The sequence below is a fragment of the Scyliorhinus torazame genome, chromosome 6 (assembly GCF_047496885.1).
Source record: "Scyliorhinus torazame isolate Kashiwa2021f chromosome 6, sScyTor2.1, whole genome shotgun sequence".
NCBI classification, from domain to species: domain Eukaryota; kingdom Metazoa; phylum Chordata; class Chondrichthyes; order Carcharhiniformes; family Scyliorhinidae; genus Scyliorhinus; species Scyliorhinus torazame.
In genome coordinates this window covers 103,129,287-103,148,436 of record NC_092712.1, presented here as the reverse complement: position 1 = coordinate 103,148,436, position 19,150 = coordinate 103,129,287, and the positions used below count along the sequence as shown (strand labels likewise).

General features: G+C 49.1%; 1 protein-coding gene across 1 annotated transcript in view; it reads right to left on the bottom strand.

Moving 5' to 3' along the window:
- LOC140424925 (ras suppressor protein 1) overlaps positions 1-18,945 on the bottom strand; it is a 153,945-nt gene extending 135,000 nt beyond the window's left edge. Inside the window, exon 1 of the mRNA XM_072508597.1 lies at positions 18,913-18,945. Coding sequence (XP_072364698.1) covers positions 18,913-18,930 — 18 coding nt within the window. The 5' untranslated portion in view covers positions 18,931-18,945. The remainder of the gene's footprint in view (positions 1-18,912) is intronic.
- Positions 18,946-19,150: the final 205 nt, after the last annotated feature.

The window sequence follows — 19,150 nt, the reverse complement described above, 5'->3', positions numbered from 1 at the left end:
TGTCTCCAAATGCTCAAAGAGGCTATTACCATGGGCTCGACGAAAATTATCTCAGAGAGAAATGGAGTGGAGCAGTAACAAGGGCTCTCAGACTCGATCCTATGCACAAAGTCTCCTCCATCCACCCATCCATCCCCACATAGATTCTGCATCCTTAAACCAACCCCCACTCCTTCTCAATGTTTGCCACCCAGTAATAAGACAGCAGATTAGGTAGTGCAAACAGCCCCGATTGTCTATCCATTTGCAGAAATGTCCTGTGAATCTGAGCGTCTTACCCACCCATACAAAAGTAGATATTAACCTATTGACCCTGCCAAAGAAAACCTGAGAGAGAAAGACTGGGAGACACTGGAACAGAAACAGAAACCTTGGGAGAATATTTATCTTCACTTCTGTACTCTTCCTGCCAAGGTCAAAGGAAGGGCATCCGACCTCTTCAAATCAGCTTTCACCCCATCCACCAGATTGGTCAAGTTAAGTTTATGGAGCAAGGCCCAATTATGGGCCAACTGAATTGTCAGATACTGGAAATTAGTCCTGGCCGGATGTAACGGTAGCCTCCCCAGATGTGCTCCTCTCTCCGGGGGGTTCACTGGAAAAAATTCACTTTTGCCCTGGTTTAGCTTATACCTGGAAAGGGGCTAAACTTCCTGAGCACCTCCATTATCTCCCCCACATTGGAAAGTGGGTCCGTGATGTATAACAGTAAATCATCCGCAAATAAGGACACCCTGGGTGCGATTCTCCACTTCCGCGCCAGTTGGGAGAATAGTCTGGGTCTCCAAATTTCCCCGCGCGCAGGTGATGCCCTCCCACAATTCACGGAAGCGGCCAGATCGGCACAATCGCGTTTTGCGCGGCGCGGTCCAGTGAATCGCCCGAGACAGCCAAAATGGCGATTTACCGGTACCCCCCGCGATTCTCAGTGCCGGATGGGCCGAGCAACCTGCCCAAAACGGCAGGTTCCGCCCGGCGCCGTCCACACCTGGTCGCTGCCGGCGGGAACAGCGCAGGAACGCTGGGGGGGGCAGCCTGCGGGGGGCGAGGGCGGATCCTGCACCGGGGGGGGCCTCAAATGCGGTCTGGCCCGCGATCGGTGCCCACCGATCGTCGGGCCGGCCTCTCTGAAGGCAGACCTCCTTTCTTCCGCAGCCCCGCAAGATTCGTCTGACATCTTCTTGCGGGGCGGACTCAGGGAGGACGGCAACCACGCATGCGCGCGTGACGGCAGTTATGCGGCGCCGGCCACGTCATGTATGCGGCGCCGCCTTTACGTGGCGCCAAGGCCTGGCACGCGTAAATGACGCGGCGCTGCCCCTAGCCCATCTTCAGGCCCTGAATCGGTCGGGATAGGGGCCATTTTGCACCGTCGTGAACCTCAACAGCGTTCACGATGGCGCGAACACTGTCTCCATTTCAGAGAATCGTGCCCCCTATGTTCCCTCCCTCCATGCTCTATGCCCCTCCAACTGGTAGACTACCTCGGTGCAATAGCTAGTGGCTCAATCGCTAAAGCAAACAACAACGGAGATAATGGGCATACCTGCCTTGTACCCCTGTTCAGCAGAATGTACCCTGGGCTCAAAGGATCAGTACAAACACTCACAGTGGGGGCCCTATGCAAAAGCTTAATCCAAGATGTAAATTTTGGCCCAAAGCCAAACTGCCCCCAAATCTCGAAGAGGTACCTCCACTCAACCCTGTCTAATGCTTTTTCCCCATCCATCGAAATAATTACCTCTGACTCCGGTCACTGAGAAAGGCGACAACATTACATTCAACAATATCCGAGTGATGGGCAATAACTGCCGTCTCTGAACAAATCCTGTCTGCCCCTCCGAAATCACCTCCGGCAGGCAGGGTTTCAAACGAGTCACCAACACCTTAACCAGCAACTTAGCGTTAGCGTTTAGCAGAGAAATAGCTCAGTATGGCCCTCGCTCTGTAGGATCCTCTTCCCTTTTCAGAGTCAAGAAAATCGATGCCTGCGCCAGCGTGGCCGGCAACACCCCTTGGGACAGAAAATCATTGAACGTATCGCACAGAAGTGGAACCAACAGACCAGCAAACTGTTTATAAAATTTGATTGGGAATCCATCTGGAACAGGTGCTTTGCCCGTCTGAATTAAACAAATATAATTCATGATCTCCTCCAGTCCAATCGGCACTCCAGCTCCTGCCTTCTGTCCTGTTTCACCTCCGGGAAGGTTAACCCATCAAAACGTTTAACACTATCGAATCCTCCTCCGGAGGCTCAGACTATGGTAAAAGGCCTCAAACACCTTATTAAATTTAGATTTGGATTTAGATTTATTGCCACGTGTACCGAGGTACAGTGAAAAGTAGTGTTCTGCGTACAGTCCAGGCAGAACGTTCCATACATGAAAAACCAAAGGATATATGATAAATACACAATGTAAATACATTGACATAGACATCAGGTGGAGCATACTGAATGTAGAGCTGCAACAGCAAAGAAGATGTGTCGAGAGATCAGTTCAGTCCATAAGAGGGCAATTCAAGAGCCTGTTAACAGCGGGGAAGAAGCTGTCTTTGAAACTGGTGGTGTATGTTCTCAGACTTCTGCACCTTCTTCCCGATGGAAGAGAGAATGACCCGTATGGGAGGGATCCTTGTTATGCTGCTCGTTTGTCAGCGGCAGCAGTAGGTGTTGGCAGAGTCAATGGATGGGAGGATGGTTCGTGTGATGGACTGGGCTGTGTTCACGACTCTCTGTAGTTTCTTACGGTCTTGAACGAGCAGTTGCCATATCAGACTGTGATGCAGCCAGATAGGATGGTTTCTATGGTGCATCTGTAAAAATTGGTAAGAGTCAATGTGGGCATGCTGAATTTCCTTAGTTTCCTGAGGAGGTATCGGCGCTGTTGTGCTTTCTTGGTCGTAGCGTCGACGTGTGTGGACCAGGACAAATTGTTGGTGATGTGCACACTTAGGAATTTGAAGCTGTCAACCAGCTCCACCTCGGCATCCTTGATGCAGGCAGGGATATGCATGGCACTTCACTTCCTGAAGTCGACTGGCTCCTTAGTTTTGCTGACATTGAGGAGAGATTGTTGTCGTTGCACCACTCCAATAGGTTCTCTATCTCCCTCCTGTACTCTGACTCATCATTGTTTTAAATCTGACCCGCTAAGGCCGTGTCATCAGCAAACTTGTAGTTGGAATTGGAGCTGAATTTTGTCACACAGTCATGTGTGTACAGGGAGTATATTAGAGAGCTGAGTATGCAGCCTTGCAGGGCCCCGGTATTGAGGGCTATCGTGGAGGAAGTGTCATTGTTTATCCTTACCAATTGTGATCTATGGGTCAGAAAGCCTAGGATCCAGTTGCAGAGGGAGGAGCTGAGTCCGAGGTTTTGGAGTTTTGATATGAGCTTGGCTATGATCATGGTGTTGAAGGTGGAGCTATAGACAATGAATAGGAGTCTGACATAGGAGTCTTTGTTAACCTTCTCATGGGCAGAAATCGACCCGCCACCCGAGTCCATAACCTGAACTATCAGCCGGGAGGCAACCTGCCGCCTCAGCTGGTGATGGCTGGCCTTCTCCCCAGAATTATAGAACGACACCCTCAAACACCACAGCTGGCTCACCGCCTTCCCCGTGGACAACAAATCGAAATCCATCTGCAATTACTTCCTCTCTACCAAAAGCTCCGGTGTTGGGGTAATCGAGATTTGGTACTCCAGCTCAAGGATAGAATCCACCAGCCTCTGCCTCTCCACCTTCCCAGATATATTCCTGTAAGCCTTATAAGAAATTATCTCTCCTCTAATAATCACCTTCAGTGCTTCCCAGAGCGTGGAAGGTACTCCCCAATAGCAGGGGATACACGCTCGCAAAATTCCTCATCAGTGAGCAACGCTGAGTCCAACCTCCACCGGGGTCGCTGAGGGCAGCCCAGCTCCAACAACAGGTCCACAAAATGTGGGGCATGATCCGATGTAACGATTGCTGAGAACCTCGCCCCCCCCTAACCTCAGGGAGTAGAGTCCTACTCACCACAAAAAAATCAATCCAGGTGTAAACCTAATGGACGTGGGAAAAGAAAGAAAACTCCTTATCGCTCGGATACCTAAATCTCCAAGGGTCTGCCCCCCCCCCTCCATCTGATCCATGAACACCAACAACTCCTTTGTCACCCCCAATGTAGTGAAGGACTTGGGACTCGACCTATCGAGCCTCTCCCCTCTCTCATCCCCCCCCCCCCCACCCCTTCCCGGACACCAGACAACAACCCACCGAGAACCAGAAATCTCCCCTCCCCACACCAAACAAAACAATAACAAAAAAACCTTTGCTCATTACTTGGAGAATAAAAGAAAAAACCCAGTAGGTAACCAGCTAGAACCAACTCCCCCTCTCCACCCTCGTTTACTAGCTATACTGCTAGCAGGGTGACCCCCACCCAAGGAAAAAGTCAAAGTCTTTCAAACATTGAATCAACAATCAGCCCCTACCCAAACCCAAGTTTAATACCAAACATTATAGGAAGAAAAGAAAAAAAGCGAATAACACCCAAATCCCCACCCCCCAAACAACTCCAACAATGCAACAAGCAACTCCCAATTTGACCCAGATACAACCCCTACCAACAAGCCCTATCACAACACCGTGCCCTTTCTCCACCTTTACATCAATATCATACGAAAATACAAATACAGGAGACCTTAACAATAAACGAATAGCAAAGACCATGGTCCTCAAATACTTTAGTTCCCCCCAATCCGTGTCTATTAACAAAGTCATTTGTTTCCTCCTGTACATTGAAATAATAGTTTCTGTCCTTGTCGGTGACCTGAAGGCAACCTGGGTACACCATCCCAAATCACATATTGTTCTTACAGAGCACAGCCTTTGCCTTATTAAACGTGGCACACCTACTTGCCAACTCTGCTCCAATGTCCTTGTATATTCTGATGGCATAGCCCTCCCATCGACCATCTCAATTGTCCTTCGCCCATCTGAGGCTCATTGTCCAGGTATCTATGGAATCTGACTATTATTGCCCGTGGTGGCTCCACCGATCTGAGCTTCTGCCTCAATGATCAATGGGCGCAGTCCAACTCAAGAGGGGTTGGAAAGATCCCCTCCCCCATCAATTTTCCAAACATCTTGAAGATGTAATCCATGGCGCTTGTACCTTCAAGGTCCTCCGGTAACTCAACAATTCAGAAGTTCTGCCGTCTGGAGTGATTCTCCAGATCATCAACCTTGGCGTTTAATGCCCTCCTGCCCTCCGCTCCTCTGCCAGCATGCCCCCTCTGCCTCAAAGAGACAATCCAATGACTATGGTCAGTGAGTGCCTCCTCCACCTTCTTGATCATCCCCTCATGTACCTCTATCTGCTGATCCACTTTGTCCAAGAACATCTGAACAGGTGCCACAGCTCCCTCAATCGTCTTCACCAGATCCTCAGCGACCACCTGTCGCTGCTTTTAAATTTGTTTGTTAAGGAGTCCACCAACATCTTGGTTGTCCAGTAAGGGGCATCTATGCCACAGAAACCTCCGCCATTTTCTCCCCTTCTGGAACTCGAGGAACTTCTAATTCACAAGGATCCCTTGCCCGACGTTTGTCTTGCATTGTATCCACCCGACATCACTTGCAAGAGGGAATCTTATTCTCTCATACATCACCAATTTCCTCCAAAATATCACCTGCTAACCGGGCAGAACGGGCCAAAAAACCAAATCCCCAGGAGGGAGACACCGTGTGTGTAACTATTCACCTCATAGTCACCACTGGAAGTCTGGGTGAGGACTTTCTTAAGTGTATTCAACTATTGTATCACCTGTGGCAGCTGTATTCACTAACAGTCTATGGTTGATGAATTTTATTGTTCAAAGAGGGACTAGACAGGGCTGTCCTCTATCCCCCTTGTTGTTTGCCCTGGACATTTGTCCTGCCAGAGGGACAGGATATTCCCAGGAATAGTGATGAAGGAGCCTGGGAGATTGGCTGTAAGGTACAATTTGGTGAGTTTGCTCATGTCAGGCAATTGTTTGATAAGTCTGTGGGAGAGCTCTCCCAATATTTCCACATTTCTCAGTTGTTTGTGAGGAGGACATAGGGTCAACAAGGCAGGGTGTGCCTTTTGCAGTGCCTCACTGATGCTGGGTGATCCATTTGCTTTTATTCTTACTCAATTTTTCTGTGGCAATGTTATACAACTGAGTGGCTTGCTGCACCATCTCAGAGGGCATCTCAGAGGGCAGTTAAGAACCAAACACATTCCTATGGTTCTGGAATCAGAGGCGAAATTCTCCGGTATCAGCTCGATGTCCGTCGAGCGGCGCCAAAAACGGCGCAAATCAGTCAGGCATCACGCTGTCCCAAAGGTGCGGAATCCTCCGCATCTTCAGGGGCCCAGCCCTAACCTTGCGGGACTAGGCCCGCGCTGGACTGATTTCCGCCCCGCCAGCTGGCAGAAGTGCCCCGCCAGCTGGCGCGGAAATGACATTGCCGGGCGGCGCATGCGCGGGAGCATCAGCCCAGGCCTCCAGTAACATTACCACTATGCCACCATCTTACTAATTAGTAACATATCAATTAACTCCTTTTAAAAGTAGCCATTTTGTTGAATAATAGCTATAGGAATATACACAGATGATAAAATACTCTTCCATAAAAACATGGATTTTGTGCTATTAAATCAAACAACTGCGGAATGTGATCAGCCATAATTTAATGGCATCAGGATTTAGGCTGGCATCAGTAAACATTAACTACATTCACCTCACTCCAAACAAATTTGTTATGGGAAGTGACTTAAGATGTTCTAATCTGATAAGGCACTTTAAATGCAAGAATTATTGTCTTCAGGAGATGGGGAGGCATTTTACAGTGTTTGTTCTTCTCCTGCACTGTACCAATGATTGGTTGTCTTCCTTAAAAGATTGAGTGGTTGGGTTCCATCCTAAATAGGGCTGTGGAGAGATTAGGCTTGGCAAACTGAGGAGCCTGTCATACTTTCTATCTTCTTTTGTATCCATCTTTTGAGCAGCTACATCAATATTACTAATAAAATTAGATTAATTGCTGTTTCCATCTCATTAACCTTCACAGTGAAACACATTTGCTCTGACCAGTCAATTGCCAATTTCCAATAACAAAATAAGAGTTCACTAACTGAATGCCAATTAGGCAAGTACTATCTAGTGGAACAGAAACTACATTAAAGTCTCATTGGAATTTAATTGGAGTTCAGAAGAATGAGAGGCAATCTTATTGCGACTTACAGGGTTCTTCGGGGGCTTGATAGGGTAGATGCTGAGAGGTTATTTCCTCTTACGGGAGAGTCTAGGACCAGGCGGCATATTCTCAGAGCAAGGGGTAGCCCATTTAAGACAGAGGTGAGGAGGAATTTCTTCTCTCAGAGGGCAGTGAATCTGCCAAATTCGTTACTGCAAGGAGTTGTAGAAGCTGGGTTAAGTATGTTCAGAGCTGAGATAAACATATTTATAATCAGTAAGGGAATCAAGAGTTATAGGGTTAAGTCAGGAAAGTGCAGTTGAGGATTATGACATCAGGGGCGAAATTCTCCCCCAACGGCGCGATGTCCGCCGACTGGCGCCAAAAATGGCGCCAATCAGACGGGCATCGCGCCGGCCCAAAGGTGCGGAATGCTCCGCATCTTTGGGGGCCGAGCCCCAACATTGAGGGGCTAGGCTGACGCCGGAGGGATTTCCGCCCTGCCAGCTGGCGGAAATGGCGTTTGTTGCCCCGCCAGCTGGCGCGGAAATGCGGCGCATGCGCAGGAGCATCAGCGGCCGCTGACAGTTTCCCGGCGCATGCGCGGGAGCATCAGCGGCCGCTGACAGTTTCCCACGCATGCGCAGTGGGGAGAGTCACTTCCGCCTCCGCCATGGTGGAGGCCGTGGCGGAGGCGTAAGGGAAAAAGTGCCTCCACGGCACAGGCCCGCCCGCGGATCGGTGGGCCCCGATCGCGGGCCAGGCCACCGTGGGGGCACCCCCCCAGGGTCAGATCACCCCGCGCCCCCCCAGGACCCCGGAGCCCGCCCACGCCGCCTGGTCCCGCCGGTAAATACCAGCTTTGATTTACGCCGGCGGGACAGGCAATTTCTGGGCGGGACTTCGGCCCATCTGGGCCGGAGAATTGAGCGGGGGGTCCCGCCAACCTGCGCGGCCCGATTCCCGCCCCCGCCCAATCTCCGGTACCGGAGACTTCGGCGGGGGCGGGGGCGGGATTCACGGCGGCCAACGGCCATTCTCCGACCCGGCGGGGGGTTGGAGAATGACGCCCCAGATCTGCCATGACCTCACTGAATTGTGGAGCACATTATCATGGGCAGCACGGTAGCACAGTGGTTAGCGCAGTTGCTTCACAGCTCCAGGGTCCCAGGTTCAATTCCCGACTTGAGTCACTGTCTGTGAGGAGTCTGCATGTTCTCCCCTTGTCTGCTTGTGTTTCCTCTGGTGCTCTGGTTTCCTCCCACAGTCCAAAGATGTGCAGGTTAGATGGATTGGCCATGCTAAATTGCCCTTAGTGTCCAAAAAAAGGTTGGGTGGGGTTACTGGGTTACGGGAATAGAGTACAGGGTTGGGCTTAGATAGGGTGCTCTTTCCAAGGGCTGGTGCAGACTCGATGGGCCGAATGGCCTCCTTCTTCACTGTAAATTCCATGATTCTATGACATTAAATGGGCCAAATGGCCTACTTCTGCTCCTACATTTTCTGATTTAATCCTATCCAATCTCTATTTTAATTTCAACAGTGGAGCTGGTTGTTCATCAATTCTGGAGAATTCCTACCATTATTTTAGTGAGTGTCCACAGGAATGTCCTGAAATTCCATTGGGAGCAGGACAAAAATCTGGACAAGCACAGGACCGCCCCCTCTCACCCCCACCCCCAGTCACCACCAAATAAGGTCACCGATGTGAAAAGCTGCAGGTGGAGAGTCACAATGATGAGTTCTTGCATCCTCAACTTTCAAGGAATCCAGGATAAGCTTAGAGGCAGCACATGGAAAATATCTCAGCCTTCAGAAGTGCCAAACTTGGTCCCACTGAGGATTACAAGATGGAGTCATGATCTGGAACTCAGTAAAGTTCAAGATCAAAGAGCATAAGATGACATTTCCAGAGACAGTACAACCCCCAAACATATTACCAGCAGTGAACCTTTTAGTCTCTTGCAGGTGGTTTACTGATGTGCCTCTAATGGCACAGGCATCTGCTAATCCGGAGCAAATGAGATCTCCAACTGACCTTGGGGGTTGAGTGAGTTAGAGAGTAACGTAGAGGGAGCGGAGAGAAAGGGAGAGGTTAAAAGAGAGGGTTAAAAGAAACTTATTGTTTATCTTCAGTTCAAATCTCAGATAACACACTTGTTGGAATGTAAAGCCAATCGATTATGTGCTGCTGAGAGTTAGGCATCTGTCAGTGTTCAATGTTGGGCAGAGAGAAGCAGAGAGCTTTGAGAGGACATGTTATGCTCCATCTATCAATTTATTCAGGCTATTCTGTTGTGGAAATTACAGAGGCTGAGGCTGCAAATCTGCTAAGGGCTATTTTTAATTTTTTTTACTGGCGACACGCTAGCACAGTGGTTAGCTCTGCTACCTCATCGAGCCAGGGACCTGGTTTGAATCTGGTCTTGTGTGACTGTCTGGATTGGCCGTGATCAATGCTGGGGGTTACAGGGTGGGGGAGTGGGCCTAATTAGAGTGCTTTTTCAGAGGGACGGTGCAGACTTTATGGGTCGAATGTCCTCCTTCTGCACTATACGGATTCTATGGATTCTATTTGTAGGTTTTTCAGGGCCGATTTGAAATAATCTATGATCCAGAATTTCAATGGCCTGTTTGGGCAATATTTTGCACAAAATTAGAACATGTTTTGCTTTGGGTAGTAAAATGGAGCTAAATGCATTTCCAACAGTTCCATCCCAAGTTGGCCACAATGTGATCTGGTCCATTCCACCAGGTAACCAGTCAGCTAACTGGAATCTCTGGTAACAAGGGTCAGTATGATGCAGTCCCAAACCTGCCGGGTTTACATTCGTAAAGTACTAGGGATAAGCTAGATTGACAGTCATACTGTGGGTGTCTGCTAAAAATCGATGAAATGGAGCAGTTTGTGAGCTTGAATAGTGCCATGAATTTACATAGAAACATACATCGAAAATAGAAGCAGGAGGAACTTGGGCCCTTTGAGCCTGCTCCGCTATTCATTATGATCATGTCTGATCATCAAGTTCAATCACCTGATCCAGCCTTCCCCCCAAAGCCCTTGATCCCTTTAGCCCCAAGAACTACATCTAACACTTTGAAATGACACAGCGTTTTGGCCTCAACTACTTTCTCTGGTACTGAATTCCACAGATTCACCGCTATCTGGGCGAAGAAATTTCTCATCACCTCAGTCCTAAAAGGTTTACCCTTTATCATCAAACTATGACTCCGAGGTCTGGACTTCCCTACCATCTGGAACATTCTTTCTGAATCTACGCTGGCTAATTCTGTTAGATTTTTATAAATTTCTAAGAGATCCCCTCTCACTTTTCTAAACTCCAATGAATATAATCCTAACCGATTTAGTCTCTCCTCATATGCCATCCCAGGAATCAGCCTGGTAAACCTTTGCTTCACTCCCTCCATAGCAAGAACATCCTTTCTCAGATAAGGACACAAAAACCGCACACAATACTCCAGGGGTGACCTCACCAATGCCCTATACAATTGCAGTAAAACATCTCTATTCCTGTACTCAAATCCTCGTGCTATGAAGGCCAACATTCCATTCGCCATATTTACTGCCTGCTGTCTGAGTGCTTACTTTCATCGACTGATGCACGAGGACACCAAGGTCTCGCTGAGTATCCACATCTCTCAATTTACACCCATTCAAATAATAATCTGCCTTCCTATTTTTGCTACCGAAATGGATAATCTCACATTGATCCACATTATACTGCATCTGCCATGCAGGTGCCCACTCACTCAGCCTGTCCAAATCCTGCTGAAGCATCCCTGCATCCTCCTTACAGCTCACCCTCCCACCCAACTTTTATCATCTGCAAATTTGGAGATAATACATTTAGTTGCCTTGTCCATGTCATTAATATATAAAGTGAACAATTGGGATCCTAGCACAGATCCCTGCGGTACCCCACTAGTCACTTTGTGCCAATCAGAAAAATACCTATTTATTCCAACTTTTTGCTTCTTGCCTGCTAATCAGCTTTCTATCCATCTCTAGGCACTACCTGCAATCCCATGCGCTTTAACTTTACATAGTAATCTGCTATGTGAGACGTTGTTGAAAGCCTTCTGAACGCATCAACTGATTCTCCCTGGTCAACTGTACTAGTTGTACTGTTCTTTTTTTCTTTGAATTTGGCTGTTGCTGCTTTCCCTTGAGAGGTCATTCCCCTCAACAGAATCCAAACCGGTATATCTGCTTTTGCAGTGGGATGGCCACAGGAGATTCCTGCACTGCCTGCTTAGCTCTCTTGCTCTGCCTAGTGGTCACCCATTCCCTTCCTGCCTGTGGAGTCTGAACGTGTAGTTTGACCACCTCTCTGTATGTGCTATGCATGATACTCTCCACCTTGCGGATGCTCCACAGTGTGCCTAGCCGCTGCTCCAGCTCCGAAACCCAGGTTTCCAGGAGCTGCCCTGGAGTCCTCAACATCGACTTTGACCCCATGAAGTCTCATGGCTTCAGGTTAAACATGGGCAAGGAAACCTCTTGCTGATCACCACGTACTGGCCACCTTCAGCTGGTGAATCAGTAATCTTCCATGTTGAACACCACTTGGAGGAAGCACTGAGGGTGGCAAGGGTGCAAATTATGCTCTGGGTGGGCGACTTGAATGTCCATCACCAAGAGTGGCTCACATGGTACCAGTACGAATCGAGCTGGCCGGGTCCTAAAGGACATAGCTGCTAGACTAGGACTGCAGCATGTGGTGAGGGAACCAACAAGAGGGAAAAACATACTTCACATCATCCTTACCAATCTACCTGCTGCAGATACATGTGTCCCTGACAGTATTGGTAGAAGTGACCACCACACTGTCCTTGTGGAGACAATGTCCCGTCTTCACATTGAGGATCCACCGTGTTGTGTGGCACTACCATCGTGCTAAATGGGATAGACTTCGAACAGATCGAGCGACTCAAGGCTGGGCATCCATGAGGCGCTGTGGGCCATCAGCAGCAGCATAAATTGTATTCAACCACAATCTGCAACCTCATGGCCCAGCCTATCCCCCACTCTACCATTACCACCAAGCCAGGGGAGCAACCCAGGTTGAATGAAGAGTGCAGGAGTGCATGCCAGGAGCAACATCAGGCATACCGAAAAATGAGGTGTCAACCTGCTGAAGCTACAACAAAGGACGACTTGTGTCAAACAACATAAGCAGCAAGTAATAGACAGAGCTAAATGATTGCACAATTAATGCATAAGATCTAAGCTCTGTAGTCCTGCCACATCCAGCTGTGAATGGTGGTGGATAATTAAATAACTGACTAGAGGAGGAGGCTCCACAAATATCCCGTTCCTCAATGATGGAGGAGCCCAGCACATATGTGCAAAAGACAAGGCTAAGACATTCACAACAATCTTCAGCGAGAAGTGCCGAGTGGATGATCCATCTCAGTCTCTTCCAGAGGTCCCCAGCATCACAGATGTCAGTCTTCAGCCAATACGATTCACTTCACGTGATATCAAGAAATGGTAAAAGGCACTGGATACTGCAAAGGCTTATAGGTCCTGATAATATCCCGGCAATAGTACTGAAGACTTGTGCTCCAGAACTGGCCTCAACCCTAGCCAAGCTGTTCCAGTACAGCTACAACACTGGCATCTACCCGACAATGTGGAAAATTGCCCAGGTGTGTCCTGTACACAAGAAACAGGACAAATCCAACCCAGCCAATTACCACTTTATCAGTCTGCTCTCCATTATCAGCAAAGCGATGGAAGGAGTCATCAACAGTGCTATCAAGTGGCCCTTACTCAGAAATAACCTGCTCACGGAGGCTCAGTTTGGGTTCCATCAGGGTCACTCAGCTCCTGACCTCATTACAGCCTTGGTTCAAACATGGACAAAAGAGCTGAATGCCAGAGGTGAAGTGAGAGTGATTGCCCTTGACATCAAGGCAACATTTGACCGAGTATGGCATCAAGGAGCACTAGCTAAACTGGAGTCAATGGGAATCAGGGGGGAAACTCTCCATTGGTTGGAGTCATATCTGGCACAAAGGAAGATGGTTGTGGTAGTTGGAGGTCAATCATCTCAGCCCAGCACATCGCTGCAGAAGTTCCTCAGTGCCTTCAGCTGCTTCACCAATGATCTCCCTTCCATCATAAGGTCAGAAGTGGGTATGTTTGCAGATGACTGCACAATGTTCAGCACTATTCGCGACTCCTCAAATAATGAAGCAGTCCATGTCTAAATGTTGCAAGACCTGGACAAACTCCAGGCTTGGGCTGACAAGTGGCAAGTTGCATTTGCGCCACACAAGTGCCAGGCAATGACCATCTCCTAAAAGAGAGGATATAACCATCACCCCTTAACATTCAATGGCATTACCATCACTGAATCCCCCACAATCAACATCCTGGGGGTTACCATTGATCAGAAACTGAACTGGACTAGCCACATTAATACTGTGGCTACCAGGGCAGGTCAAAGGCCAGGAATCCTATGGCGAATAACTCACCTCCTGACCCCCCCAAAGCCTGTCCACCATCTACAAGGGACAAGTCAGGAGTGTAATGGAATACCGTCCACTTGCCTGGATGAGCACAGCTCCAACAACATTCAAGAAGGTCGACATCATCCAGGACAAAGAAGCCCGCTTGATTGCTACCCCTTCCACAAACATTCAAACACTCCTCTACCGACGAACAGAGGCAGCCGTGTGTACCATCTACAAGAAGCACTGCTGTAACTCACCAAGGTTTCATAGGCAGCACCTTCCAAACCCACGATCTCTGCCATCTAGAAGGACAAGAACAGCAGATACCTGGGAACGCCACCATCTGGACGTTCCCCTCCAATACACTCAACACCCTGACTTGGAAATATATCGCCGTTCCTTCACTGTTGCTGGGGCTACATCCTGGAACTCCCTCCCTAATAGCATATTGGGCGTACCTACACCTCACGGACTGCAGCGGTTCAAGAAGGCAACACTACCTTCTGAAGGGCAAGTAGGGATGGGCAATGAATGCTGGTCTAACCAGCGACGCCCACATCCCGTAAATTAATTTTTTAAAAAGAAATAAGTGTCCGGTCGCAATTTCCTCATTCATGTAGTCGCTATCAGTCGATCACGGTTGATCATCAGTCAATTGTTTGATGAAGCAGATATTGAGAGATGGGAGGTACAGTAACTGACGTGTTCTCTGATCAAAAGGGGAATACAGGAGGGACAATGGTCAGTGTTGTTGGAGGCTGAATTGAGCTCACTGGAAACAATTCCCTCTGAAGGTCCACCATCACAGGAGCCAAGCGCACCCTCCCCCAGCGCACTTACATCCACCTGAGTGGGGACTCATAGAATCATAGAATCAACAGTGCAGAAGGAGACCATTCGGCCATCGAGTCTGCACTGTCCCTTGGACAGAGCATCCTACTTAGGCCCATACTTCCACCCTACCCCCGTAACCCAGTAATCACACCTATCCTTTTTGGACACTACGGGGCAATTTAGAATGGCCAATCCACCTAACTTGCACATCTTTGGACTGTGGGAGGAAACCGGGGGGGATCCGGAGGAAACCCACGCAGACACGGGGAGAACGTGCAGACTCCGCACAGACAGTCAAGCAAGGCCGAAATTGAACCTGGGACCCTGGAGCTGTGAGGCAGCAGTGCTAACCACTGTGCCACCGTGCCATCCCACGGATTTCAAACGAGTAGGACAAGTTAAACATCATGTCACATATGGGTAGGAGCATCAGAACCAGCAACAAAGGCCCCATCAGAGATCCCCCAAAAGAGACCCCAACAGAGACCCCCATCAGTCACGCCTGCCTGAAAGCTGAACAGCAATCCAGGCAGTAGAGTGAAAAATCAGTATGTTTTCACTTTCCCTTCCCTAACATCTGCTTCCTCAGACAAAAAGGTTTAAAGCAGCAGCTGTTACAAGTGTCAGAGGCTTCCTCAGCCAAGTATAGTTTAATGGGCTTCAAAACCCTTGACAGTGCCAATACATTGCATCAGCCAATGATTGGCAGTTTTATTGATCTAGAAATAGCTGCTTGGTGGATTGTTTACCTATCTTTCCCTCCACGCCTGAATTCATCTAAAGTACCCTGCTTTGATGCTAACCACAATGTTTATAAACACTTTTGCTATGATTGACAGCTCTTCATCACATCAAAAGGAGCTAAGTGCTTTTACTTCCTCTTTTTCACAGCAGAATGGAGGTGGAGAATCTGTCTTCCATCCCGTTAATCACCGATTTGCATTCTCCCACTGGTGCTTGTACCGCGCTGAGGCAATGGGTTTGGCACCCAGCGTCAAACCGTTTAGTCCTCAACACTCCATTCCCAATTGGGAATCCTGGGGCAGAATTCTCTGATAACGGGGTTATGATCCCACGCCCGCGAGAAAACGAGCACAAATCACTCTGGACTATCCTGGAGAAAGTCCAGAGTGATTCTTCATTTTACAGGGGGCTAGCAGGGCCCCGGAGTGCTCCTCGCAGCTCTGGCTGCCGATACAAGGCCCTGCAAGTCCAGCCACGGGTCCGCGCAAGCGCGCGGCGGCCCCACGCAACATGGCGGACCCACACCCGGGACCGGACCCGACAATATAGGCCCCCCCAAGATCGCGCGCACCCGCCGATCGGTAGCCCCGATCGCGAGCCTGGCTGTCTTAGAGGGCCCCCCTGGTGACAGATCCTGCCGCCCCCCACCAGGGCGGTTGCGGACTGAGACCGCAGCCACTACTCAGAACTTCCACCGGGGTGGAACCAAGAGTGAACCACGCCGGCGAGAACAAGGCCAGTTATCGGCGGAGAATCACCACGGGGGACTCTTTCAATGGCCCCCGATCAGCGCCACGTCGACCTCATGCGCGCGATCGGAGGCGATTCTCCGGGCCGGGCGATTGGCGGCATCGGTCCCGATCGCAGGTCTGATGCCCATTCTCTGTCCCCGCGCCAAGTGCGATTGCGGCGTGGAGGCTCGAAGAATCCCGGCCCTGATTTATTGCCAATGACCTGTTGAAGGGTTTCAAATGGGTTTCAAAAAGGGGCTGTTTAGCACAGGGCTAAATCGCTGGCTTTGAAAGCAGACCAAAGCAGGCCAGCAGCACGGTTCAATTCCCGTAACAGCCTCCCCGAACAGGCGCCGGAATTTGGCGACTAGGGACTTTTCACAGTAACTTCATTTGAAGCCTACTTGTGACAATAACCGATTTTCATTTCATTTCATTCAAATGACTAGGGAGGTTAGAAATGGAACGGTAGTTGGCGAGGTCAAGAGTGGATTTTCTGAAGAGGTGATAATGTCTGTTCTTCAAGAGAAAGAACTCATCACAGCTTTTGAAAGCGAAGCAGAAAATATTTGAAAGGAAATGTTTAACAGGGTAAGGAAAATGAATGGAGGAACCATGATCGGGATTCTCCGGTCGCTGACGGCAAAATCGTGTTCGCCGATCGGCTAGAGAATACCCGATTCCAACCAAATCAGGGGCGGCGCCGTTTTCGTGATGCCCTGGCCCCTCCAAAGCAGCATACTCGGAGAGTACTCCGCACCACGTATCGATGGCATCAGGACATTGCCTGAGCCCCCTCCCGATGCTCCGCCCCAACCGGCCAAGTTCCCGACGGCGTGGGTCGCGTGTCGTCTCACCCGTCGGGAACTCGGCATGGCAGCTGCGTATTCAGTCCAGCGCTGCCACAGTCGGGGGAGAGCCGATCCGCGGGCAGGGGGGCATTATTTGGGGCTCGGGACACTGCGGGGGTTGTCCGGGGCGTGCAAGCCGGCTGAAGGGGGGCATTATTTTGCAGGCCGGGTCCGCGAGCGGCCTCCGCCATGTAGTACGGCGCAGCCGCTGCAGGTTGCCAGTGTGTGCATGCGTGGCTAGGGGCCCGGCAATTCTCCAGGGCGTATTGGCAGCTAGGGCCGGACGCAGTACGCTGCCGTCCTTCTAACCCTCAGCAAAATGGGGAATACGGTGGCCCTTTTGCGTCATTTTTTCTGACATAAAACACCACCGTTTCCATGCTGGCGTGGGGACATAGCCCCAGGATCAGAGAATACAGCCCCCTACCTTATCATTTGATGGGGGAAATCAAACAAGGATACGTTCTAGAACAGGCATAGGTGAAATCACTCAAATGACTCCATTTGGGCTTGTAGGGGCCGGTTTGGCATATAGCATGCCCCCCTCCCCCTCCCCTGGGGGAAATCGTGAGAGAGGGAACTCCCAAACGTGTCAGGCAGGCCACCAGTGTATGCCATTATTTGGCTACTTAAGGGAATTGGCCTAAGGGGGCTAGGCCATGTGCCACCTACCCAGCTGCTGTTAAAATGCCATCAAATGCAGGAAGAAGACAGGCGTAGGACCCCCCCTCCCCCACCACTCTTGTAAGCTCACTCATAGAACCATAGAATTCCTACCGTGCAGAAGGATATCATTCGGCCCATCGAATCTGCACCAACCCTACATTGGCCCACTCACCCACCCTATCCCCATAACCTCACCTAAACTGTACATCTTTGGACACTAAGGACAATATTTCATGGTCAGTCCACCTAACCTGCACATCTTTGGACTGGGAGGAAACCGGAGGAAAACCCACGCAGACACGGGGAGAAAGTGCACACTCCACACAGGCCAGAATTTAACCGCTGTGAGGCAGCACTGTGAGGCAGCACTGCTAACCACTGTGCCACCATGCCGCTCCTCCTGGAAGATGAGAAGATCTTGGAGGCAATGGGATCACAAAGGGAATAAGAGTAAAATAAGACTAAAATGGTGACTACATTTTTATTTGAGTTATTGAACGTAAAATAATAATATGCCGAGCAAATGCTTGCCTCTGTGGTAGCACCCTCAGCCATGATCGGATCTAGTACTCTCAAGACTTGGGCACATAATCTAAGTTGACACTTAGTGTCATATTGAGGGTGACCTGCACTGTCAGAGGTTCTGTCTTTCAGACAAGATGGTAAATTTAGGCCCTGTGCACCCTTGCAGGTGGAAGTAAACAATGGTGTCACACTACTTGACGAGGAGCAGTAGAGTTCTCCTGGTATCCTGGCCAATACAATACCACCAAAACAGATTATATGGTCATTTATTGTCACCTTGAAAGGGTGGTGGAGGTCGGAACCCTCATAGCATTAAAGAAACATTTGGATGATCACATGAAAGGCCATAGCATACAAGGTTACAGACCAAGGACTGGAAAAGGGGATTAGAATAGATAAGTGCTTGATAGCTTGCACAGATCAAAGGGTCAAAGGGTCTCTTTCGCTGCTATAAAACTCTACTGTTATTTGTGGAAACTTGTTGTGCTAGTCTGCATTACAACACAATTCAAAAATACTACACTGGCTGTGGGATGCTTTGGGGTAATCTTAGACCATGAAAGATTGTATACAAATGCAAGTTTGTTCCTCTTTCAGTTGTACTTGTGATTAATTAATAAGGTCTGCGCTCCTGAAATAAAATTATCCAGAGGTCCATCTTGCATTCATAGATAATTGTATTTTAAATTTAATCCTAAACATCATTAATAATGACACCTGAACTGTTAGAATTCGGCTTCAGCACTTTTAATCCTCATTTTAAACTTATAAAGGAGGTTTGCTTTACTTTATAGAAGTAACTGCCGTGTTCTATGGTGGCTAAACATTGAAGTGCTATTTTAGATAGAAAGTATTGCTTACCTTTCTAGGCAGACACATGATTGAGCACTTCACAGTGACGTTCTGGATCAAACCAAGTTATAAAAGTGTAATACCCCAAATCTTCTTGCTTCCTTCCTTCTGTTTCGGCAATAAGCAACAGTGGAAACCCTTCAGCAACAGTGGAAACCTTTCCCATCTACCAGTGACACCTACTTGATATACAAAGGTCAATTTTCTTAGGGCTACTGATAATTTGAAGTCGCTCCAATTTTAGCTC